This window comes from Sturnira hondurensis, unplaced genomic scaffold, assembly GCF_014824575.4.
Source record: "Sturnira hondurensis isolate 20B ecotype Veracruz unplaced genomic scaffold, ASM1482457v3 Scaffold0014854, whole genome shotgun sequence".
Taxonomy (NCBI): domain Eukaryota; kingdom Metazoa; phylum Chordata; class Mammalia; order Chiroptera; family Phyllostomidae; genus Sturnira; species Sturnira hondurensis.
This window is the reverse complement of record NW_028087485.1, coordinates 897,757-923,908: the sequence shown is the minus strand read 5'-3', so window position 1 is coordinate 923,908 and position 26,152 is coordinate 897,757. Positions and strand designations below refer to the sequence as shown.

Here is a 26,152-nt window from a genome sequence, read left to right as displayed (position 1 = left end):
ATGGAACGCCATGCAATAATGAAAATGAAAGAATTGGCCCAGGCCGGTGTGGCTCAGTGGTTTGAGCACCAACTTGCAAATCAAAGGGTTGCTGGTTCGTTCCCAGTCAGGGCACATGCCTGGGTTGTGGGCCATACCCCCAGTAGGGGGCGCATAAGAGGCAACCACACGATGTTTCCCAACCTCTCTCCCTCCTTTCCCCTCCCTCTAAAAAGAAAATAAATAAAATCTTTTAAAAAATAAAAAAAGGAGAAAGAATTGTCTCTGCAGGTATCCATGCAGTTGTATCTTGCCAAAATAATGTTGACCAAGGGAAGCCAGACAAAAAATAATGTATAGTGTATGATTCCATTTTTGTGAAGTTTAGCACCAGCAAGACCTAATATATGGTTTTTGAAAAGATGAAAGGAATTGCCTTAGGCTAGGAAGAGTTAAGTAGTGATTGAGATGGGCAACAGGGAAGTTTCTGGAGCTATTACACATATCTGTTCACTTTGTGATGTTTCATTGAACTATACCCTTAAAATTTGTATACTTTTTGGTATATGTGTTACATTTCATAAAAGTATATTTAAAAATAGAAACCTGTGTTTGATTGATCAGGTTTAATATCATATGCTGATACTTCTAATAATTTGGATAACTAAAAGAGGGTCAATTTTTAGTATACAGTTACCAAATTTTATTTTCTGACCATTGTTGGACACAATTGAGACGTAAAAGTTCAGATACAGCCAAAGCTATTGCTGCTGCCTCACTACTTCAGGACTAGTTGAGTCTGGTTTCTCTGCATTTAAAGAGTTTTGAGAGAACAAACATCCTCTATTTCTAGGGTGTCCTCTCATATGGTTAGTGAGGTTTATTCATTGGTATCATCCTTTGCTAAGTGACTTTAACTCTGGTCTGACCATCGTGGGTACCAGGGCACTGGGGTCTAATTCCTTAGCCCTGTTAAATGAGGTGTCTCATAACATTCTTTGCGCACATGTTTGAAAGCTTACAGGCGGTCCCTATACTTCATTGTTCTTCTACATCCAGGCCTTTCTGACAGTGGAGACTTCAGATTTTTTGCCTGTTGCTGAGATCCTTTCCTCTGTGCTGTGTTCCTTTAACTTGTGAAAGAGCAGAATGAATTTTAACACACAAGGAACACATTAAACATTATTATTTATAACTCACAGCTGTGATTATACATGTGTTAATGTCCCAAATTAGCACATGTATAAACCAGGGGGTGTATTCCCAACTATGAGATACATTAAAAAGATGAATTGTTAGTGTAATGATAAAGCTTCTACGGTCCTATTTAATTTTGTATGTTAAAACATATTTGAAATTACATAGAATGTGTTTTCATCATGCTGCTACACATGCTTACATGAAATTATTTTTCTAGCTTCTGAAATTTGATTTAATGGGAGTTCTTGACATTAGATAATCCAAAAGCTATTTTGTTAATTTATTGAGTTTTTGTGATTTCTCAAAAACCTGAGATTTTCGAAAGGGCAATAGGACAATCCCATAGATGTTTCTGATTAACTTAAATTTTAGTAAATACCGAAGAACATGCTGCATAGTGAGTGCATGAAATTTTTTCAACAAAAAATTTTTTACTCTGTATCGAACACTGTGTTGGTAGTAATCCTAAGACTTTCTCAGTAGAGAAGACAGATAACTTAAAACTTCATGGTACATATATATGTGGCAAGCAATAGAGATACATACAATAAAGAATTAGTGCAGCAGAGGATTTATTAAATATTGATACAGGAAAAATGATTATTATCTTCATAAACAGCATTATGAGGCTGGGAATTTTGGAATGCCAAAATCACCTATTGATCATTCAAAGAAGCATTTATCTCTGTAGCGTTACCTTTTAAGGTAATTTTGAGGTATGTAGTACTTATCTTTTTAGAAGTGCTCTTTTATAAACTTGGAAATTTTGCCTATGGACAAAAGACTATATGAAAGTGTGCATATGTAGTTTCAGAACAGTAATGAAGTAAAAATCCTGTCTACCTGGGCCAAGAAAGAGGACAACGCAAAACCCCAGAAAGCCCCCATGGGCCTCCATATTGGTTCTCCCTTCACGGGTCCCCAAAGGGGCCGCCATATTGATATTGTGTGGATTATTTCACTGCCTTTCATTGTAGGCTTTTTACCCTTTATGTATTTGCAAAAAACCATTCAGTCTGTCAGTTTTTGAATTTTTCATGTGTTGTTTAACATTGCATGCTTTCCTTAGAGAGTTTTTTAAACATCAACTTTATGTTTTGGAGATCTGTTTTAATAAGGAGAGACAGACAATAACAATGGGAATAAGTCTAATGTATTTGAAATAATAATAAGTGCTATGGAGAAAAAAAGAAAGCCTGGAAAGAAGATAGGGAGTTCTAGGTTGTTACATTTAAATGGGGTGATCTGTGGAAATGTCACCGACAACACACTTGAGTAAAGATGTGAGAGGGCTTGGGGAGTGAGCGGGTCAGTATCTGGGACAGGCGTTCTAGCAGAGGGAAAGCTGGGGAAAGCTGGGGAAAGCTGGGGAAAGCAAGCCTCGAGACGGGAATATGCTTATCATTTGGAATAACCCGGGGGGCCCAGTGTGGCTGGGTTTGGAGGGCCTCAGAGCGGGTTGGCCTCAGAGCGGGCCCTCCAAACCCAGCCACACTGCCCCCCCCCCCACGTTATTCCAAATGATAAGCATATTCCCTTCTGGAGGCTTGCTTTCCCCAGCTTTCCCCAGCTTTCCCTCTGCTAGAACACCTGTCCCAGATACTGACGCGCTCACTCCCCAATCCCTCTCACATCTTTACTCAAGTGTGTTGTCGGTGACATTTCCACATTTCCAAGTTAATCTATCATACAGAGTCGCAGAGGTCATTATAAAGATTTTTTGACTTTTATTCTCTTTTTGTTTTTGTTTTTGTTTTTTTTCTTTCTTATTTTTTTAATTGTTGTTAGGTACAGTTGTCTCCATTTTTCCCCACCTCTCCCCACCACTTCACCCATCCCCACCTCCCACCCTTGATCCTTTGGCTTTGTCCATGTGTCCTTTATATACATTCCTCGATGACCCTTCCTGTATTCTCTAATCCCTCTCCCTGGTCACTGTCAGTTTGTTATTTATTTCAACGTCTCTGGTTAATTTTGCTCACTTGTTTGTTTTGTTGATTAGGTTCCACTTACAGGTGAGATCACATAGTATTTGTCTTTCACCCCCTGGCTTATTTCACTTAGCATAATGCTCTCCAGTTCCATCCATGCTGTTGTGAAGGGTAGGAGCTCCTCCTTTCTTGCATAGTATTCCATTATGTAAATGTGCCATAGTTTTTGATCCATTCATTTACTGATGGGGATTTTGACTTTCATTTTGATACGGGAAGCCTGTGGAAGGTTTCCAAGAGAGATGTAAAATGCTCTGACTTGGGTTTGCCCAGGACCACTTTGGCAGCTGTGTTGTGATTATGATACAAGAGCAGAAAAAAGGGGACTGTTTAGGGGACTGTGACAATAATCTAAGAAATAGGTGATAGTGTCCGAGACCAGGCAGGCAATGTGCACATGAGGAGAATCAGCTGGATTCCGAATATATTTCCAAGGTAGAGCCAGCAGATTGGCCAGACTAAGGGGCTGGAGATGCAGTGGACGAGGGGGATGAGTGAAAGTCGAATCATGCTTTCGAAGACCTGACGGCGTGGAGCTGGCTTTAATTGAGATGATGAATTTTGTCAGAGGAGTAGGTCTGGTGTGAAGGACGATTTAGAAGCTCAGTTTTAGATACATGTAATTTGAGATACATATTATACATCCTAGTGGATAGGTCAACTAGGTGGCTGGGTAAGAATTAGGGAAACTGGATACTACATTTCTGCTTGGAGAGAAGGATAAACAATCAGAAAAAGACTGAGAATAGGCGGTTAATGCGTTTGCATGAAAACTAGGTAAGTGTGGTGTCCCAGAAGCCAAGAGCGAATTTCAAAGGAAAGGAAATCCACGGATAGGCAGAGTGGTAGGAGCGTTGAGAAATGATCGTGGCTGTCTGGCAAACTGGAGTTTCTTGCTGACCTTGACAGGGGAAGCACCAGCAGAAGGGCAGGGGGAAATTCGGATTGCCGTGGAGTCTGCCCAGGCTGGGAGAAGTGGAACTGGAGCAAAGTACAGGCATTTTCTGGGCAGCTTCGTTATCAGAGAAGGAGAAGTAGGATCAGGGAAGTTGAGGACAAGAGAGGCTTCTCATTTTTGAAGTTTGGAGAAGTAATTATGCATGTTGGCTGATAGGAAAGTTAAATGTTAAAAAAATGATGCAGGGGAGGGACGAATTTGCTAGCAGGCCCTGCTTAACAAGTAGCAGTGGGGTCTTGTGAACACAAAGGATAGCCTTTAGCCCCGTAGGAATGTAGGAGCATTCACGGAATTAAGAGGAGAAGCAGGTTAAATGAATGCGGTCGCAGCTAAATGGGTAGATGGGGAGAGCTTGTGAAAATTATGATTAAAAAAATTCTCAGTGAAATTCTCAGTGGAGAGTAAGAATAGGTGATATTTATTCAAAGACAGGTCTGACAAGGTCAAATACAGAATAATCATTTAGGAGGGAGGAAGGGTAGGTGGGTTAGGGAAGTATGAGAGGACTGGGGGCAGAATTGTCCTGTCAACAGACCTTTACTGTGGGAACGGACAATAGACTCTTTTTAAAGGATCTATATTTCAATTTTTGCTATTATGAACAGTTCTAGTGTGAGCATTCTCAGTCTCCTGTTGTTTCATGTACAAGTTCTCTGAGCTGTTTACTTAGTCAAAGCTTGGTCATAGGGATGGTCCTGCTCGGTTTTACCCAACTGTACTCCAATGTCATTACCACTGTAATTTACACTTTTGCTGGTGATGAGTGGGAGTTTCCATTCCTCTATGAAGTTGCCAGAATTTGTTGTTTGATTTTTTTAAAGATATTTTTGCCAATGTGATGGGTATGAAATCATGTTCTATTTTGGTTTTAATTTGCATGTTTCTGATTACTAATGAGGCGGAATGTCTTTGTGTTTATTGTTCATATTTCTTTCTTCTTTGAAATTCTGCTCAAATCTTCTGCCCATTTTGCCATATTAGTTGTTTGTGTACACTTTAAAAATATTAACCTTGGTTGGGGGATTTGTACAGGGGTACATCTTTTGGGGTGGGACACATTCAGCCTTTATCAGGTCGAAGACATTCCCTTTTATACCTATTTTGTTGGGTGTTTCTTACCCTGAAAGGGTGCTGGATTTTGTTGAGTTTTTTCTGCATATATCAAAATGGTTATTTTGTTTTTCCTTTATTCTACTCATATGGTACATTCCATTAATTGACTTTTAGGTATTGGTCCAACTATACATTACTGGGATAAATCCCACTTGGTCATGGTATGTAGTCCTTTTTATGGATTGCTGGTTTTGATTTTCTATTCTGTTGAAGATTTTTATGCCCATATATATTTTAAAATATATTAGTATGTAGTGTTCTTTTCTTGTGACATCTTTGTCTGGGCTAAGTATGAGTTGTTTCCCTCATAGAACAGTTGAATATTGTTCCATCCTATTTTATATTTTTGAGGAGTTTGTTAAGACTTCATATCAATCATCTTTAAATACTTGGGAGAATTTACCACTGAAGTCATCTCGCCCTCACTTTTTTTTTGAGGAAAGTTCTAAAATTTCTAATTAGATTTCTTGTTATAGATCTGTTCAGATTTTCTGCTTCTTTCTGTCAGTTTTGGTAGTTTGTATTTAGGACTCCGTTCATTTCATACTGTTGTTTGTAAATTCCATAAGGCTTATCTTATGTTTAGTGTTACATTATAATCTGTTATATTTCTCTATGATAGTCATGTTCCATCTTTCATTTTTTATTTTAATAATAATGTATTTTATAATCTGTTTATTATATCTAAGAGTTTGTCAGATTTTGATCTTTTCAAAGAGAACTTTTTTGCTTTATTAGTTTTCTCTATTGGTGTTTCTAGCCTATTGTGTGTTATTTTCTATCCCAATCTTTATTATTTTCTTTATTCCTTTTTGTATATTTAATATCTTTCATATTATTTTTGATATAGTTAAATTTATCTGCCACTTTACTACTTTTAAAATATCTCATATCTTTTTATTACTCTATTTCTTTTTATTGCTTTTTGGTTTTAAGTAATTTTTTAAAATATATTTTATTGATTATGCTATTACATTTCTCTCATTTTTTCCTCCCTTCTATCACCCTCTGCCCTGTACCCTCCTTCCCACCAGCATTAGTTTCCCTTAGTTCATGTCCATGGGTCATACATCTAAATTCTTTGGTTTCTCCATTTCCTATACTATTCTTAATCTCTCCCTATCTACTTTGTACCTATGAAATATGCTTCTTATTTCTTGTACCTTTCCCCCAGTCAGCCCCTCCTGCTCCCCACTGATAACCCTCCATGTGATCTCCATTTATATGATTCTATTCTTGTTCTAGTTGTTTGCTTAGTCTGTTTTTGCCTTTTTTTTCAGGTTCTGTTGTTGATAGTTGTGAGTTTGTTGTCATTTTTCTGTTCATAGTTTTGATCTTCTTTTTTTTCTTAGATAAATTCCTTCAACATTTCATATAATAAGGGCTTGGTGGTGATGAACTCCTTTACCTTTACCTTATCTGGGAAGCACTTTATCTGCCCTTCCATTCTAAATGATAGCTTTGCTGGACAGAGTAATATTGGGTGTAGGTCCTTGCCTTTCATGACTTTGATACTTCTTTCCAGCCCCTTCTTGCCTGTAAGGTTTCTTTTGAGAAATCAGCTGATAGTCTTATGGGAGCTCCTTTCTAGATAACTGTTTGTTTTCTCTTGCAGCTTTTAAGGCTCTTTTCTTATTTTGAATCTTGTGTAATTTACTTATGATGTACCTTGGTGTGTTACTCCTTGGATCCAACTTCTCTGAGGCCCTCTGAGCTTCCTGGACTTCCTAGAAGTCTATTTCTTTTGCCAGACTGGGGAAGTTCTCCATCATTATTTGTTCAGATAAGTCTTCAATTTCTTGCTCTTCTGCTTCTTCTTCTGGCACTCGTATGATTTGGATGTTGGAACATTTAAAGTTGTCCCAGAGGTTCCTAACCCTCTCCTCATTTTCCTAAATTCTTTTTTCTTCATTCTGTTCTGGTTGAATGTTTATTTCTTCCTTCTCTTCCAAATTGTTGATTTGAGTCCCAGTTTCCTTCCCTTCACTGTTGGTTCCCTGTATATTTTTCTTTATTTCACTTTGCTTAGCCTTCACTTCTTTCTCTATTTTGTTTCCGTACTCAGTCATTTCTGTAAGCATCTTGATTACCAGTGTTTTGAACTCGGCATCTGATAGGTTGGCTATCTCCTCATCATTTAGTTCTTTTTCTGGAGTTTTGATCTGTTCCTTCATTTGGGCCATATTTGTATTGGCACGCCTGTTACGTTGTTAGGGGTAGAACCTTAGGTATTTGCCAGGGTGGGTCAACCCACCCTGCATCATGGTGCTGTATGTAGGGGAGGGGTCAGGCAGGGAACAATGCCACTTGTTTGCCTCTCATCCCACCTTCAGTCACGTCCTCCACTACCCACAAGCAAATTGGGCCCTTCTGGTGCCGGTTCCCTGGAGGGTGGGTTTATGTACCTTCTAGGACCCTGTGAGTCTCTCCAGTGAACTCTACTGTGAGGCTGTGAGTTTCTCCTGCTGCTACAACCCCCATAGGTTTTTACATCAATAGATTTGAAGCTTCATTTCTTTCACTGGAACTCTGGGTTGCATGCTCTGTCTTGCTCCCCAGTTGTTTCTCCCAGCTTATCTACATGTGAATGTGGGACTTCACATGTAGTGTAGTCCCAGATGCTGCCTCATCTGCCTGGTCTTCTAGCTGCTGCCTTGNACAATGCCACTTGTTTGCCTCTCATCCCACCTTCAGTCACGTCCTCCACTACCCACAAGCAAATTGGGCCCTTCTGGTGCTGGTTCCCTGGAGGGTGGGTTTATGTACCTTCTAGGACCCTGTGAGTCTCTCCAGTGAACTCTACTGTGAGGCTGTGAGTTTCTCCTGCTGCTACAACCCCCATAGGTTTTTACATCAATAGATTTGAAGCTTCATTTCTTTCACTGGAACTCTGGGTTGCATGCTCTTGCTCCCCAGTTGTTTCTCCCAGCTTATCTACATGTGAATGTGGGACTTTGGCTGCTGCCTCATCTGCCTGGTCTTCTAGCTGCTGCCTTGTCACGTATCCTCTCTACTCCAGCTGCCCATCTCTTCCCTTCCTACCAGTCTGGGTGAATGTTTTGTTTTTAGTTCTTTGGTTGTCGGACTTCCAGACAGTTCCATATTCTGGTAGTTCTTTGTATTTTTTGTTTTTAAATTTGTTGTTGTCCTTCCTTTGGTTGCTCAAGGAAGCAAAGCGTATCTACTTGTGCCTTCACCTTGTCCAGAAGTCTTTTAGTAAATATATTCCAGTATAGTATTTTAATTCTCTTACCATTTTAAAATACAGCTATTCTAGTTACTTCCTTAGCAGTTGTTCTAGAGCTTAACATGTATATCTTAACTTAGAATGTACTTTAGATTTATACTAACTTGATTTCAGTGCAAGAGAAGAAACATTACTCTTATATAAAGGTCTATTTCCTTTCCTCTCTTTTCTCATGGTTATTATAATTATGTGTACATAGAAACATCTGTATATGTTAAAACTCAATGATATATTTTTATACTTATTAGTTTATGCAATTTTAAGTCATTTGAAGAGACTGAGAGTAGAAAGGAGAACAAATATGTATATTATGTCAACCTTGCTACTAAATATTTTTCTGTGCTTTTTTTATTATTTGTTTTTCTTGATTTGAGTTACTATTTGGCATCATATTCTTACTTTAGGAGAGCTTTACTGCCATCCCTTCCTTTGTGTTCTTATTGTCAAGTACAGGAGTAGGCAAAAGTAAGGTTACAGTTCATATGGAAACAAATCTGCAGGTTATGATTATTTCAGTGGCCTTACTAACTGCAAAGAAGGTCACCACAACTCTGAACCCCCTTTTGCCCAACCCTGGTGTATTGCATTTCTTTCTAGATGTTATAAGCCCAACAATCCAATTATGTATATCTTCTTTTAAAATGGTTGCTTTTCAAATGTATGAAGAAAAGAAAGGAGAAGAAATACGTATTCACACTTCATTTTATAATTATATGAGTGCCTTTGCCAGCACTCTGGATTAGTGCTTCAAACTGATTGAAGACTAAACAACTTCCTTTAGTAACTTGCCAGGCAGACCTTTTCTTTAAGTTTGTGAATGTAGTGTGACATTTTTCTAACATTGATAGTAGCTGCTTTGAAGTCTTTCTTGCTCATTGGACACATGGGCCCTCTCAAAGGCTGTTTTGTTGTCTTTCTCTCTTTTTTCTTGTGTGTGGGTCACACTTTCCTACTTTGCTGAATGCCATCATTGAACCGAGATCCTGATTTCCGCACTCTCTGGGACTGTTGTAATTTTATTTTGTTTAATAACATAGCTGAACTCTTTTAGCGAAGTCTCTTTCCTCCTCCAAACGCATCCTCTAGTGTTGCTCCGAGGAGGAGGCAGTCTGGGGACACAGCACAGTCAATCGCCCTGGGAGGGCTGCGATTTTAGCAGGGCTCTTGGACTTTTCCCTCTGACCTCTCTGGTAGGCTATCTGCCTGTGTTTCTGTCACAATAACCGGGCCTCCACTAATTGCTCTATTATTTTCAACAATGCTTTGGGGCATATGTGGCTCCAAAGTCAGGTTGGATTCAATTTCAGTCCTTTTTTGGGCTAGTCTTTGAGTTTCTGACCCCTTTCCTGCTTTTACCTATTATTCCTCCCCCCGCCACCCCCCCACCCCCCACCGGGCTCTTTCTGGTAAATGTTTACCTGGTCGTTGTTTGAGCTTTTGTTCTCATGGAGCTACCAGCTATCTCATAATTGCTCACAACCAAAACCTCCATAGTTTTTGAGAGTTCCCTTAAAGCTTGAGGTCTCCCACCCTCTGTGCCATATAAACTCAGTTTTCTTGGAAGAGCTTTGGAGCTCTTTATTCTTAGCCTACCTCTTGTTCTGGGGGGAACCTCTGTATTTGGAATCGTAGGTGGAATTAGCAGCTGGTTCCTCTTGGAGGACACCACTGCTTTTACATGCATGGTACTGGGTGGGGCTGGTACCTTTTGTTCTTTGCAACTTGCCTCTTTTGGCAAGGGACCTCTGCCCAATAAGTTAGGTGGGGTGAAGACTCTTTGGCCCTGGTGTTCTTAGCCTTCTGAGCCTGGCATTTAGCTTCCACCCTATGAGTTAGAGGGTGAGCTCTAACACTTCTCACGCTTTCTCGTTCTCCTTGAGTAGAACTTCTGCCACCCAGAGCCCGGGCGTGACAAGTCCTGGCAGTCTCCTACTCCTGGTTAGACTTCAGTGGCCTGGACAAGGAGCTGAAGGATGGAGTTCTTGTTCTTGGCTTTGCATGCTTACTTGGGGTGGACTTCTGTGTTGCTGAACTGGGCGTATGGTGTGGGGGGAGATGGAGAAGGGGAAGGATGAGGGCAGGTAGTGGGTTAGATATCACAGACTGTTGCTGTTTTTACTAACATTTAGTAGATATTCTTGAGTAAATGGTTATGGTTGCTCTTAGAGAAAAATATTTAGACCCTGAATCATTGTGTTTTTTTTTTTTTAAGAATTTTTACCAATTATAGCTCTTTCCCTGGGGAGAAATTTGTTGAACTCCTTATATTGCCATTCTGGAAGTCAGCTCCATATTCTTGAAGCATTAATTGGTATTCTGATCCATGGTTTTTGAGATACTATATATACCTTACTAACTTTATACATATTGTATTTGTATTCTGATTCTTCGTTAGTACCAGGAATTTATTTAGAGTATTTACAAAATATTGATTCATATTGTCATGCACCTTTATCATGTATCAGTTTATTCAGGTGAAATATATTTGTGAGAATATATTGGTAGCATTTTCTCTCAGATACACTTTAATTAATTAAAATAATATTTATATTATTTTTAATGTTTCTCAAAAATGCATAGTGTTGTTTAGTTATACACAACATATGCATGCATCTCAAACATTCCTGAGCAACAGAATGTACAAATGAATACAAACTATGTGATTCCATTTTGTTAGGTACAAAGACAGCAATATAAATCTTTGCTATTGAAACCAGAATAGAGGTAGTGTATATATTTTTAAATCTGAGTGCTGATTACTTAGTTGTGTTCATCCTATGAGAATTCACTGAATTTTAGATATGATTAGTGAACTTTTCTGTATGTTTTATTATACTTAAAAAGTTTAGAAGTATATTATGGGATCCATATGAGTTATGTAGTTTTAACTAAATATAGTTCCAAGTAAATTTATTATACTTAACCTTTTATTTATTTTGATAAATAAAACTTATGACATTGATCCTCTATTTTTAAGAATAATTATTTTCTACTTTTATAAATAAAAACAAAATTCAAAGTATAAATTATTATAAAATCATTAACCATTATGTTTAATACTGCGTTTCATCAAAGCACTTTAAGGTACTATGAATCTGAAAATACTTTTCTAAAAATATGAAGTTTAGAGGCAATATATATTTTTTAAAATATTGAAGTTTAGAGGATGTTTATGTTGAAAATTAAGCATGTTATTTCATAATTCCAAGGAAAATTCTGTATGCAAATTAGATCCTTTATATAATATATATATATAAAATTAGGGAGGTCTTTTTATCTTTTGTAATACATTTTTAAATTTTATTCTGTAGGACTATTTTGAAAGAAAGTGGGTTTGCCAGATACCTTCATTCAGCTGTTCTTATCAATGGAGCTATGCTTATTTTTGGAGGAAATACCCATAATGACACTTCCTTGAGTAACGGTGCAAAATGTTTTTCTGCCGATTTCCTGGCATATGACATAGGTATGTATCTGTTAGGACTGTACAAAGTAGGAAATATCAGAAATTTTTCATGTAGAGATTCTCAAATACATTACTTGACAGCATGTGTATATATCATTTTAGAGAGATAAATTCAGTGACAGATTGTAAATGGAATTCTCTCTAAAGTCAGCATAGTAGTAGTATAAGTCCAGGAGAAGAAATGAACTGGGGCGACTTTGTGGTGGAGACAGGGGAATTGAGAAATCTGGGTTTGATCGTCTTTTTCGAAGGCTTTTGTATAGGGTGACCCTACATGGGCGCTGTATCAGTCTGTTTTGTTTGACTGTTACCAATAGTTTTGATAATGGGTAGATATAGAGGACTATCAAATTATGTAAATTATAAGTAGTAACACAAGCATATTAGATATAGTGGGGATGAGTAAAGATGCATTTAAACTAAACTCACCAGATATACGTGCTCAGTATAGAAAGCTAATAGAATTAGAGAAAGGAATATATTGGTAGTGGAGCAAAAGAAATAATATTTGGGACAAAATGAGAACTAAGAACTAGGAATGGAAGTGATTAAATAATCTTTTGCAGAGAACCCAAAATACAGTGCACAGATAAAGTTTATTTAATTTTAATTATGCTACCTATAATCCTGTCAACTTCTGAATATTAAATGAATATATTTATTGAAATACTAAATTTAGCTATGCAATGGACTATTATAGTGAAAATATTTTTCTTTGTACATCATAATGTAGATAAAACCTGGCTGATATTTAAAATATATTTATTAGTACTTTAGAGCACCTTTTATTGATGGTGTAAAGTAATGTACCAAGTTTAAGCTATTAGGAATCATTTTGATAAATAAAAATGAAAGAAACCAAAGAATAACACACTGAATAGATGTAAGAAGTATACTTTTGCTTTTCAATACCAAAAAGGCACATAACCTACTTAGGAAAATTATTTCAAGTGGTAGCATGTAAAGAAAATTATGACTTGAGTAAGCACTTTGATCTTCATACTATCAGAAATTTGTTGGGAAGAAAATTCCTAGTAATAAACTTAAGCGTGCATCTTAGCTCTAAGCTATGAGTGTCTGTCTGTGACTCATCATTAATAAGAATTCACTGTCTTTAGGATTATGAGGTCCTAAATAATTAGATAGTTACTTTTTGAAATAATAATTTGAACTGATGATTCATGATGAAAATGGGGTTGTCTTGGCTTTTAGAAGGCTTGTAGATCAGTGCCTGAGATCCAGAAAAATGGATCCAATGAAGCGCGGGAGGAAGCTGGTCTGTGAGTGTTCACTGCCGGACTGGGGCTATCCCCATGTAGTTTGGCCTGTGGTGATGGGCCAGTAGGTTTAGTTCTCTGGAGGTAGATGAAAGTTTTGTCTGATTTTCTTATTAAAAAAATATTCTGGCAAAGTGTAGAATTTTGTCATTATTGTTGAAAATCTATAAAGCGAGAGATTTTGAACTTTTAATATTTGCAGAAGATTTTTCCAGGAGCTTGCACCCAGTTTCTGTACTTTGATGAAGGAAATGATATTGAGATATTTTTATAGCTTTCACATTGGGAATTTATTTGTATTTCTTGCCTATTCACAATGATCATATTTTAGGGTTTACATGTCAAAAAAACTTACTGAGGTTAAAAAAATTAGAGGTGTTAGTTTCAGAGAGGTGGGGGGAGAGAAATATCAGATTATTCTAATTACTCTTTACTCTCTTCTAAGAGCTAGGTATGATGCTAAGGGCTAGGGCTCTGTACACAATATCTGTAAGCTTTCAAACAACCTTGTAGTGAGCTGTTAATAAACTTATTTCCAGAATAGGAAGCAGAAGAGGGTGAAAGAAGCTTGCCTACAGCTTTGGGGCCAGTAAGTAGTGGATGTAGTAGCTTCTGTAACTTCTAGGCCTTGCAGCCGTAGTCTTTCCACCTGAAGACTCTGCACTTTGGGGTTGGGTCCAACCTGTGTTCTGAATTTGGGCAACGAATTGCCAGACACATTATGTTTAATGATGTTTCTTAATTGTGTGGAAAGATAAAAGCAAACGTCAGTTTCATTTTTAAGCAAATGTTCAGATTGAAGGAAGGGTGACGTATTTTAAGTATCTTTGTGTTTTAAAGGTTTTTTAAATTTTTTTGTCCTGTGTTAACACTAACAACAGAAACATAATCCAACCATACAATTCAACCTAGGATAAATGTTTTTTATTTTATCTCAGTTGATTATTTCTGCTCAGTTCCCAATAAAATTTCCCCCTAAAATCTATATTTATTCTTCTTAGTTTTGTAGCGTCAAATGTTGGAATATTTTCCTGGAAGAGTATTTTTCATATTTCGGGAAATGCTTTGCAAAATAATTGTTTTCCTTATGCAGTATATTTTGTGGAAATGAAACACAATCATTGCATAATGAACCAACCATAAAATAGATCTGTTTTGAAAAGAAAAAAGGCTGCGTTGCTAATTTTTCTCGTTGGTACAGTGCTCTAGGCCTTTCATGGCATGTTTAACTGGAATGCACCGGAACACTTCCGCTGATCGCCTCGTGTTCTATTGTGTTTAAACAAATAGGAATATTTGTGCGGCTACTGTTTTTTTTCCATTGCTAAAAAATGACCTATTTCAACCTTATTGCACGTAAATTTTAGTAGCAGTATCGTTAATCTTTGAGGAGGTAACCTTGCCTTCATCGTTCTCAGTAAACATGGTGGATACAGAGACACATGATGGTGATTTTGAAACATGGCTGTGCCTTGGCATCCCTTTTGAAGATTGTAGGAGAACAAAACTATGTAATTTGATTTTTCTTAGATTTAGTCACTGGGCATCTGCAGTTTAAAAAAATGAGTTGAGTGCAGTTGATACTAGAGCCATGGCTGGGGAATAAGACTGGATTGACTTTAATATATTCTATGATATATTATTTAATGTTCTAGTTTGTAAATCTAGCTTGAAGTCAGATTTTAAATCGGAAAACCATTGATTTTTGTTATTGTTAGTGGTATTATTATTGTACCTGATTCAAGATTAAAATGACCTTTCTGGTAAAGAGAACTTTCTAGTATATAATGAGGCTGAAGATACAATGGGAAAAGCGTATCTTACTGAGCTGACCTCAGGTTACTAGACGTACTTATACTTTGAAACTGTTCAGCTACAGAAAGTGAATATTGTCATGGAAATTAGTTTCCTGGGGTGAGTGGGGAAAAAAGGAATCAGGAAGGTGGTTGTTTATGTCTCTTAAGTTTCAGCAGGTGATTTGACTAACGCTTTCAGTATTGACAAGTGAGAGAGTTTTATGAATGGAAACACCTTAAAGTCAAAATGAATTTTGACATGCTGTTTTAAAAGTAAAATAAACTATGACCAAGTAGAATTTATTCTAGGAATTTAAATATGATTGGTTACCAGAGAATGTATAAATATAATTTATCACAAAGACTGTTTACTGAAGTTGATTCATTATCAAGAAATGTATAAATATAATTTATTACATAGAGACTACTTATTGAAGACCCCATCAAATCATTTCAATTAATTGAGAGTCAAATAGTGGTACCTGCTTTTCCTGGCAGAGTAGAAACTAGATAAATATTTGTTGAATGAATGCCAGGAACAGCATTCTGAGAACAGCTGTGGGGGTGAATGAGGTAACTAGGAAAAACATGTGTCTTTTAGAGTGTTTGGGAAGTTTTGACTTCGTGGGGGAGAACCCTGGTGAAACACCATCATTAAAGGGCTAGTGGGAAAAAGTTTTTAGACAGCACTCAAAAATTTGGTTTCTACTACAAAGGTGTTCAAATGGCTAAAGGGAAGTGTTCTTTATATTCGTCTACGTTTGAGTCTGGTCCGCGCAACCTTTGTGTTCTTTTTCTTGCATTTCATGTATACAACTAAGACTGACTTATGAGCCAGTATTTCAAGTGGAAAATTAAAGGAATTTTTAAAATGTGTCCTTAAAGCATTACAAATGTATATTTTCGTAAAAAATGACTATTTGTAGGAAAATTTGCAAATGAATGTGTATTTTCCACCTGCACTATTTATGCGTCATTGATAAACCAGTCTCTGAATGCCAGTAAAAGTTCTTAATGTTAATTATGAACTAGGTCAGTAGCCTGACAGCACAATTTTCTGATTTCTGAAATTTGAGTTTCAGAACACAGTAACAAATTTTTCATCTTATGTGTACTGAGCATGCAGCTTGTATATTAATATTTAGTATATTCTGGCACAGTTTTTAAAAGCCAATCTGTACTCCAGAGTGTGTATTTCACTTTGTCCTGCATTCCTGGGTAGCTTTCCTGTTGATATGAATGGTATTTCTGTCAGCTTTCATGACGTCAATAGCTGTGTGGATTTGTTTTGATTTGTCTAGCCTTGAACTTTTTGTGAAGTAATAATGACTTGAGTGCTCTGGAAATATATTTTCTTCTTGGCCAAAACCCCGTAATTATTGACTATAGTCAGATTAATAATGTAAGAGGCTTCATAATGTAAGAATGGGAATAGACTGCATGTAAACAAATTGCATTGATTTGATATTGAGCTTTAAGGCCTTTGACAAATTCTTACAGGAAAACCAATCCCAGTTTTGTAGAGAATCCTGACCTAGAATGAGGAACACTCAACAGCAGGATTTATCTAGCCCAACCTTCTGTTTAGTAGTTACTGAACAAGCTGGAAGGAAGTAGTGGAAAGTCTGTTTGTAACAACTGCCCCCTATCTTGTTCTGTCCCCATTCTGTTGAAAACTCCTGGCAGGTGGGCAAATATCAGTGAGCATGAAATGCTCTGCCTGTAGATGCACAAATTGCTTACCTCAGCTGGCTATTCATAAGCTTGAAAGTGAAATTTTCTTCATCCTCAACAGTTTTATGAGTGAGAACAATTTGCCAGCTATTTTAAGGAACTGTGGAGGGAGATTTGCATTTATGGTATTGTAGCAGTCAGTACGAGTCAGGTTATATGGTGGCCATGAACAGCCCTGTCACAGCCCGGCTTCTCTGGAAAGCAAACCCAGCCACAATCGTTGGTGTCCAGGGTTCTGATGAGGGTCTGGGAAAGGGGCCCCGGAAGAGGCTGGATGGGGCAGAGGGGAAGGTCAAGGCCACCTAATGCCCTCTGTGCCCATCAAAGTTGTCACTCACAGGATGAAACAGGACTGTCTCTGTGCGAGGGGCCCTCCCAGGAGCATAGGGCCTTGGGTGAGGGGGCTCTCCAGAGCTAAAGCAGTGTCTGCAGGGGCTGGTGGCTGAGTGATGTCGGTGATAGTCCCTGGAGGTGGGTTTAGTCAGCACATTTCCGTATTTGATATAATTCATCCTTTTAGCCTCTCAGTCCACTTCTTCAAGTATATTTGCTGAAAGCTCCCCTTGGATGCCAGTGGCCCTTCTCCCAGCGAAAACCTGGCTCATAGCTCTGGCTCTGTAGCTGGTCCCAGGGCTGGCAACTTCCTCCATTATTCTTTCTAAACATCCCTTACTGTCAGCTAGGACCTCTTCTGGTCTCTGTCTCACCTGGTGGCATGACCCAGACCCTAACCCTTGGGTGTCTGAGTCCCTGATCAATATGGTATCTCCTGCCCTGGCTAGTATGGCTCAGTGGATTGAGTGCGAGGCTACAAACCAGTCATTGTCTTGATTCCCATTCCAGGGCTTATGCCTGGGTTGCGGGCCAGATCCCCAGTAGGGGGCATGTGAGAGGCGAGTACACAGTGATGTTTTGCTCCCTCTCTTTCTCCCTCCCTGCCCCTCTCTCTAAAAATGTATAAATAAAAAATATGTTCTCTCCTACTCTGGGTTACTGTACTCGCCTGTTTACCTGCACACTTGGCTCTTGGGCCATTTTTCTTTCCCCACAATACGAATGAGGCACAGTTGGTAGGGTGGCTTTTTCCTGGGCCACCCTGAGCAAGGCTGTCTTCTGAGTGTTGTCTGTTTCTGACTGTTCCAATACGTCAAGCTGCCATATTTGTGTTTCTTTCCTTTTGTTATTTGGGCAGAGATGATTCCCCACGTGGTCATACCTGTAAGATGAGGGATGAGCATGAGTGCCCCAGTGGTGGGTGCAGGGGTCTGAATGAGCTACCTGCCTGCGTGTGTTGCTTGTGTACGTGGTCTTGCTCATGCTGGATCTGGGGTACCACTTCCATTCCATGTTCTTACGGTTATTGGTGACAGAGCTGGCTTAGGTATCAAACTCTGAACACATGCTCACCTGATAACCCATGTCAGGACATGGCAGGAACGGAGGTGTAAAAATTTCCACCACAAATGGGGAGGAATCAATAGAAGATATACAGAAAGCCAAGTGGAAAAACAGTCTGTGGGGAAAAATAAAATATTGTTCATGAATGAAAATGCAATCAGAGCGTGCTGCTTGGCTTATCTGTGAACAGTATCATATAATGTGGATTTAAAAAATCTAAATATATAGGGAGGATGAGGGCGGAAGTCTGCGTGTACATACCCGCACGAAGGAAGTCAGAGATATCTGCAGCTAAGAACTCAGTATGCCATTGGGAGCAAGGAGGTAAACGTACAAACATACTCTAGTGTTTTATTTAGAATTCAGAGTGCCTACTTCTGTGGTTGTGGAATAGGTATTGGGAAGACAGAGTAGGAGGCCTTTTTACCATAAACCTGTGGAATCATTTCACTTTTAAACTTTGCACGTGTCCAGGGTCTGGGAGAAGTAAGGCCACTGAGTGTGGTTGGTGGGGTACGTGATTGTCTCCCACGAGGTGGGCAGCAGTCTGAACATTTCACCTAAAATGTGACATGGTGTGCCTGCATGTGATATTGTTACGCTACAGAATGACATGCTTACGATTTTGTCATGAAAGATTTGGTGTAGATTACCAACTCATTCAAAACAAAACAAAAAACTGGGGCATTAATTATGCCAGACCCTTTATATTTTTAGTTAAGAACAAGCAAAATAAGAACAAAGCAGTACAGAAATTAAAAAAGGCACAAAATAGTGGGTCGGGAATAAATGTTCAAAATGGTTCTAGGAAAACTGGTATCTGGAAATCTACTGAGAAATACCTGTGAGATGTGGTATGTGGGAAAAATTGAACTTAGATCATTGCAACAGAGGTACAAGTGAGTCCCAGACATCAAAGCAGTGAGGGCTGGGCTGTACATCTTTTAGGAGAAAATTAGGGATTATCTTTAAGACCTTGTGTTAAAAATAAAAAGAACAAATCAAAAATTTGACCAAGTTAATCTATGCACTTTTTTTTTGTAAAACAAGACTCCATAACTAAATGAAAAGACAAATCACAGCAAAGGAGAAGATATGGTAATGCATATGACCCGCAAAGGGTTGATAGTCAGAATGCTTAATAAAGAATTGTGAACAAAAATAGTCAACTAGAAAAATGGATGAGACTCAAACTGATTTTACAGAAGGCCTGTAGTGGTGAAAAGCTGCTTGATCTCACCAGTAACTTGGAAAATATATAAAATAAAACCATTCATCAGACTGGTAAAAACAAAAAATATTTGATAGAGATTCATATTGGAGAGAATATGGAATAAGAAAACCCATCACGTACTGCCGCTGTGAGTATTTAGTCAGTGAAAGTACTTTGGAGAGCAAATTGACAAATTCGAGTGAAATTGATGTTGTGCCTTCCCTTATGCCTAGTAGTTTTACTCTTAGAAATTGACCCAGAGAAACTCTCAAAATGTGCACGAGAATATGTGAATAACAGTGAACATACCAACGTGACTCGTGGTGGAAAAAGTCTGAGAACAGGCTAAGTGACCATTAGCAGATGAATGGATAAATACAGTAGAGTCACAGAAAGGAATGGTATAACATAGTTAAAATGAACACACAGCGCCACGTATATATATACATTTAAATGGGTTGTTGAATAGGCATTTCTCCCCGAAAGTTACACAGATGCTCAACCTCACTAATTATTAGGGAAATGCAAATCAACTCCACAATGTGGTGTCACATCACACCCAATAGGATGACTGATCAAGAAATAGGAAATGAGTTTGGCTAAGGATGTGGAGAATTCAGAACACTTGTGCACTGCTGGTTGGAATTGACATGCAGCTGCTTGGAAGAGTGTGGAGGCTCCTCAACATGTCACACATAAAATCACCGTATGATCCAGAAATGCCACTACAGGTGTTCACTCAAAATGACTGAGAGCGGGACAGGAACAGGTACGTGTATACCTGTTTTCATAGCAGCTTCTTCAGAGTAGCCAAAATCGGAAGCAACCCAAGCACCCATGGATGGATGAATTGATATCCATACACACACACACACACGGATATCAATTCATCCATATATATACACACATATATATATGTGTATGTGTGTGTGTATGGATATCAATTCATCCATATATACACACACACACATATATATGGATATCCATATATAGATATGGATATCTATATATCGATATTTATATATAGATATCCATATATATCTATATATGGATATCTATATATCTATATATAGATATCCATATATATATGTGTGTGTATATATCCATATACACACACACATACACATTGGAATATTATTCAGGCTCACAGAAGAAGGAAATTCTGACACATGCTACAGCATGGATGAACCTTGAAGTCACTATATTAAATCAGCAATTTTCAACCTTTTTCATTTAAAAAATATTTTATTGTTGTTCAATTATAGTTGTCTGCTTTTACCCCCCACCACTCCGCCCACCCCCAGCCAAACCCACCTCCCTCCCTTGCTTCCACCCCCTCTTGGTTTTGTCCTTGTGTCCTTTATAGATGTTCCTGAAAACCCTTCCCCCATTATCCCCTCCCACCTCCCCTCTGGGTTACTGTCTGATTTTTCTTAATTTCAGTGTCTCTGGTTATATTTTGCTTGCTTTTTTCTTTCAAAACTATTTTCATCTTATGACACATTAACTACTAAAATTCTGCAACACACTAAAAATATATATTTTTTACTGTTCTGACAAAAATAGGTATCATTTTGAATCATTCACACCAAGTAGCTATTGTTGTATTGGTTGTAAAGGTTTTAAGTAAATTTATGATTTTGTGTTGGGCCGCATTCATGGCCACCCTGGGCCGCACACGGCCCTTGGACTGTGGGTTGGACGCCCCTGGTTCAGTTTGGCAAGATGAAAAACGCTCTGGAGATGCATCATGATGATTCTCAAACAACTCTGAGTGTTCTTAATGCACTGAACTACACACTTAAAAATGATTACAATGGTCAAAAAAAAAATACAACAAACAAACCTAAAAGCAAAACTCAGTGAGTTGAATAAACCAAGCAAGTTGCAGATGAATATCATTTTTGTGTATAATATGTCATTTGTATTAATATAAACTTTTATAACCCACACAAAATACTATACATGTATCATAAATACAGAAACCCCGATAGGCAAATGTAGGACAAGGTTTGCCCCTGAAGAGGGAAGATGTTAAAAAACATGAATTGGGGAAGGAGTACACAAGGAAACTCAATGTTACCTGTAATTTTTTTCTTAAAAAACTATAGTAAATATGATATAATGGTTTTGTCAAGTCTGGGTAGTGGTATGTGTGTTTGTAATGCTATTTTTAGATTATTCTGTGCACTGAAAATTATTTTTTTCCTAAAGGAGAATATCTCATACAGTTAGAAGAAATCTTAAAAAGCTAAATTTGTGGTTATGCTCATTTTATTCTCTTAGCTCTTTCCCCTAGCTCACTTCTTAGATAGTTTTCCTCAGTATATTTTATGTCTTTCTTTCATCTTGAAAATCTGCCTTCCTTTCTTCCTTGTGCCTGGATTGTATTGGATGTAGGCCAGGTTCCTCCCCCTTTGCTCCAAGGTGGGCTCAGATTGTTAGATCATTTTCTTTTTTGGACTATGGGTGTCTGAAAATGACCTTGAAGATTCTTCTTTGGAGATTTTTGTAATAAACTGATTTCTGGAAGTCCTACTTTTTTGGAAACCCTAGTCTTTCATCTGACTCTTCTGATCTATTTTTCTGAAGCATATTCTGGTTTCTAATTCTGTTGTTGGAATCCTGTAACCAACACACAACTTATAAATCAGAGGTCCTGTGGGTTGTGTGTGTGTGTTTAGATGGGATGGAATGTTTGAAACCTGCCCTTCCTAACTAGTGAACTCTTTGTCACCTCCTTATCAAAGTCTGTGCCCTTTTCAGGTCACACCTTCTCTCCACTTGTGAAGATTGTTTTACAATTCTTTTTTGTTCTTTTTTGATTAAATTTATTGGGATGACCCTGGTTGACAAAATTATAGAGGTTTCAGGTACACAATTCTGTAACACATCATCTGTGTGCTGTGTGTTCACCACCCAAAGTCGAGTCTCCATCCGTCACCATTTATTTCCCCTGTACCGTCTCCCAGCCGCCTCCATCCCCCTTCTCCCAGCAGTCACCACACTGTTCATGCCCATGGCTTTTTTTTCTCTTTTTGTCTTTTGCTCTATCCCTCCACCCCCTTAGTCCCCTCTGGCTGTCAGCCTGCCCTCTATCTGTGAGTCTGTTTCTATTTTACTTGTTAGTTCATTTTGTTCATTAGATTCCACATATGAGTGAAATCATATGGTATTTGTCTTTCTCTGACTGGCTTATTTCACTTAGCATAACGATCTCCAGGTCCATCCATGCCATCGCAAACAGTAAGATTTCCTTCTCTTTAATGGCCAAGTAACTGTATTCCATTGTATAAATACCCCACAGTTTTTGTATTCTCTTATTTACTGATGGACATTTGGGCAGTTTCATAAAATTCATTTTATAATAGCAAATATTCATAAACATAACTTTCAGAAAAACAAATGTAATCAAATAGGCTAAACTACATTGCTTAACTTGTCCTAGGTCTAATTATTAAATATATTTAACATGAGGTAATGCCAGCGCAGTCAACCTCCCAGGACTCTTACAGAGACTACTTTAAGTGATGGAGATGAACGAAATGGGCAGTTGTATAGTACCACACACATTTCTTCAATGAACTTTAGCCTGTTAAATCGGCAGACTTAATCCCGTGTGCAGCTGTCTATAATAGTATTTCCCAAAATGTGATTTTCAGAGCACCAGCTCTTAGAAAGGCTACAGGTGTTATGTGAAAAGTGTTTCTGTGGATAAAACATTGTAAAAACACGAGAAAATATTCATTTGTCAGTAGACAATGGTTTCCATTTCTTGGCTATTGTAAATGATGCTGCAAGAAATCTACAGGCACGTATATCTTCTCAAATTAGCATTTTTGTTTCTTCAGATAAATGCCCGGAAGTGGAGCAGCTGGATCAGATGGGAGCTCGCTTTTAAACTTTTTGGGGAACTCCTGTACTACTTTCCATAGTGGCTGCATCAGTGTACATCTCCACCAGTGTTGCATGAGGGTTTCCCTTTGTCCACGTCCTTGTCAACACTTGTTATTTACTGTCTTTTGACAATAGCCCCTCTGAGAGATGTGAAGGGAGAGGTTATTGTGGTATTGACTTGCATCCCCGTGATGAATAGCGACGTGGAGTGTCTCTTCCTGTGTCAGTTGGCCATCTTGTATGTCTTTATCAGGAAAGTATCTCTTCAAATCTTCTGCCCATTTTTAATGGGGTGGTTTCTTTGTTTGATATTGAGTTGTATGAGTTCTTTGTGTATTTTTTATATTCTTATCAGATATGTGACTTATAGATATCTTCTCCCATTTAATAGATAACTGTCTCAGTTTGGTGATGGTTTCCTTCACTGTGCAGAAGCTTCTTAGTCTTATGTAGTCTCATTTGTTTATTTTTGCTTATGGTGCTCTTAGCTGAGGAGCAGATCTGGAAAATATTGCTAAGACTGATGCCAAAGAGTTTTTTTTTTCTCTAGGAGTTTTATGGTTTCTGGTCTTAACATTAATAATTTAATCCACTTTGAGTTTGCTTTCATAGATGTTGTAAGAATAACCCAATTTTATGCATGTAGCTGTCTAGTTTTCCCAACATTATTTATTGAAGAGATTGTCTTTCCCTCATTTTATATTCTTCCTCCTTTTGCTGTAGATTAATTGACTGATGATCATGGGTTTATTTCTGACCTCTCTGTTCATTGCCATTGACCTGTGTGCCTGTATTTGTGCCAGTACCATACTGTTTTGATTATTATTGCTTTGTGATATAGTTTGAAATCAGGGAGCATGATAACTCCAGCTTTGTTCTCTTGCAAGATTACTTTGGGTATTCAGAGTCTTTGGGGATTCCATACTAAATATTTATTTTGATAATTCTATTTTTAGATATTGTTTCATTGAAAATTACATATCCCACTTAATTTTGTATGCATCTATATAAAGTTTGATTTAGTGATTCAACTTTCTACTAGATTTGCCTGGTATTGATGTTCATGTATTATTTCACTATATGAACCTTGGTTTATTTGGTAAAGATAATGTCATTGAAATTATTTACCTATTGTCCAAGATGTTTCTTAAGCTCTCCTCCTTTATGCTAAGTGAAATAAACCTGTCAGAGAAAGACAAATACCATGTGATTTCACTCGTATGTGGAATCTAATGAGCAAACTGAACTAATAAGCAAAACCAGGACAGACTCATAGATGGAGAATGGATGACAGCTAGTGAGTGGTGGGGGTCGTAGAGGGTAGAGGGAGTGAGCAAAAAGGACAAGGGGCTCCTGGGCGTGGACAACAGTGTGGTGACTGCTGGGGGTAGCGGGGTATCAGGGAACTAAATGGTAATGGGAAAATATAATAAAGGTAAAAAAGAGAAAAAGTTATTTTCCAATGTAAAATACACCCATTTTCTTTTCTTTGATTTCCTTTATTCTCATACACATAAGTTTATTTGTGGGAATTTTAGGCAAAAGCCATTCTATTTAAGAAATAATGCTAGCTGAGTAACAATACTAAATTGTAGGTCATGAAAAACTAATGAAAGGCTTCTGAACTTGATGTATTGTATCATTATTTTGACCAATGATTGTTTTTTAGTATTTGCATTAATTTTTTTGTGTTTATTTTTGTTTTTCTGCTCTCTCTCTTTTTTTCTCTAGCTTGTGATGAGTGGAAAATATTACCGAAACCAAATCTCCATAGAGATGTCAACAGATTTGGACACTCTGCAGTTGTCATTAATGGGTAAAGGACATACGTTGATCAGTTTTGCTCTCTGCATATTCTGTTATTCTTTCAAATATATCATTTCTACTTAATGGCATTTGATTTTATGTATCCCTCCTGTACCGTGGAGTACCTTTGTGGCTCATTAACCATATTCTCCATTCTTTTTGTGTTTAAATATGTTTAAGGGGTAAGGGATCATCGAAGGGAAGGGGCTGAGGTACAACTTCAGACACTTAACAAAGTCATCCTGCCTTCTTTCCTTTCTCCAGAGACCAGCTAGTGAATGACTTCCCTTAAAAAGATGACACTGAGGTGATAGGAAGGCTAGTGTGTGTTTCATCCAAGGGAACAGGGTAGTGAGGAGAGTTCATTTTAGTTGTCCTTATCAGTGCATGCTTTTGACAAGTCTTTTAACCGTCTGGGTTTGGATATCCTTAAGTCCACTGGGAATTTGGACTGGATGATCATGAAGTTACCTTTCTCTTACAAGTTTGTCTGATTTTTCTATTTCTGTAGCAAAAATTTGGTAATATGGGCTCAAGTGATAGTAAAAGTATGCTAGCTCATTCATTAGCTTAGAATGTATAATTCATAATAACATGTTTATAAGTTCATTTCATTTCTATTTTACTCGAATTATGTCACAATTCTCCAATATGATACTAAAAGCAGGTAGAAGTTAACTACGGTGAAACTGTAACTGATATCAGTTGGCTTTCAAAATAGTAGTGCGTGAAATTCAGAATGTAGATGTATAACCTGTAGGTTTCTCTGTTGAAAAACTGTGTTTTGTTGATTTCTATGTTACTTCTCTTAAGTAATAAAAGATATTATTGGAGCATTTTCTGACCTTTTCCATTTATTATATTAGTAGCATTTTTAGAGATAACAGGTCACTGTCAGGGCATGTCGCTCATCTTTGGCAGTGGAGGTACTAATTAATTCAGTGATTGGGATTTCCTTTCTAAATTGAAATTTTGAAAATCTTCTTGACTATTTTACTCTTTTTGTGAATTTTATAAGGGGATGGTAAAACACTGTAAGAAGATCTGCTTATCTAATTTCTAAATTTTATGTCTGTA

General features: G+C 37.7%; 1 protein-coding gene across 3 annotated transcripts in view; it reads left to right on the top strand.

Annotated features, from left to right (window-relative positions):
• ATRNL1 (attractin like 1) overlaps positions 1-26,152 on the top strand; it is a 506,943-nt gene that overhangs the window by 73,699 nt on the left and 407,092 nt on the right. For all 3 annotated transcript variants that reach the window (XM_037063826.1, XM_037063827.1, XM_037063824.1), the window contains exons 10-11: positions 11,800-11,954; positions 25,001-25,085. In XM_037063826.1, the coding sequence (XP_036919721.1) occupies positions 11,800-11,954; positions 25,001-25,085 (240 nt within the window). The remainder of the gene's footprint in view (positions 1-11,799; positions 11,955-25,000; positions 25,086-26,152) is intronic.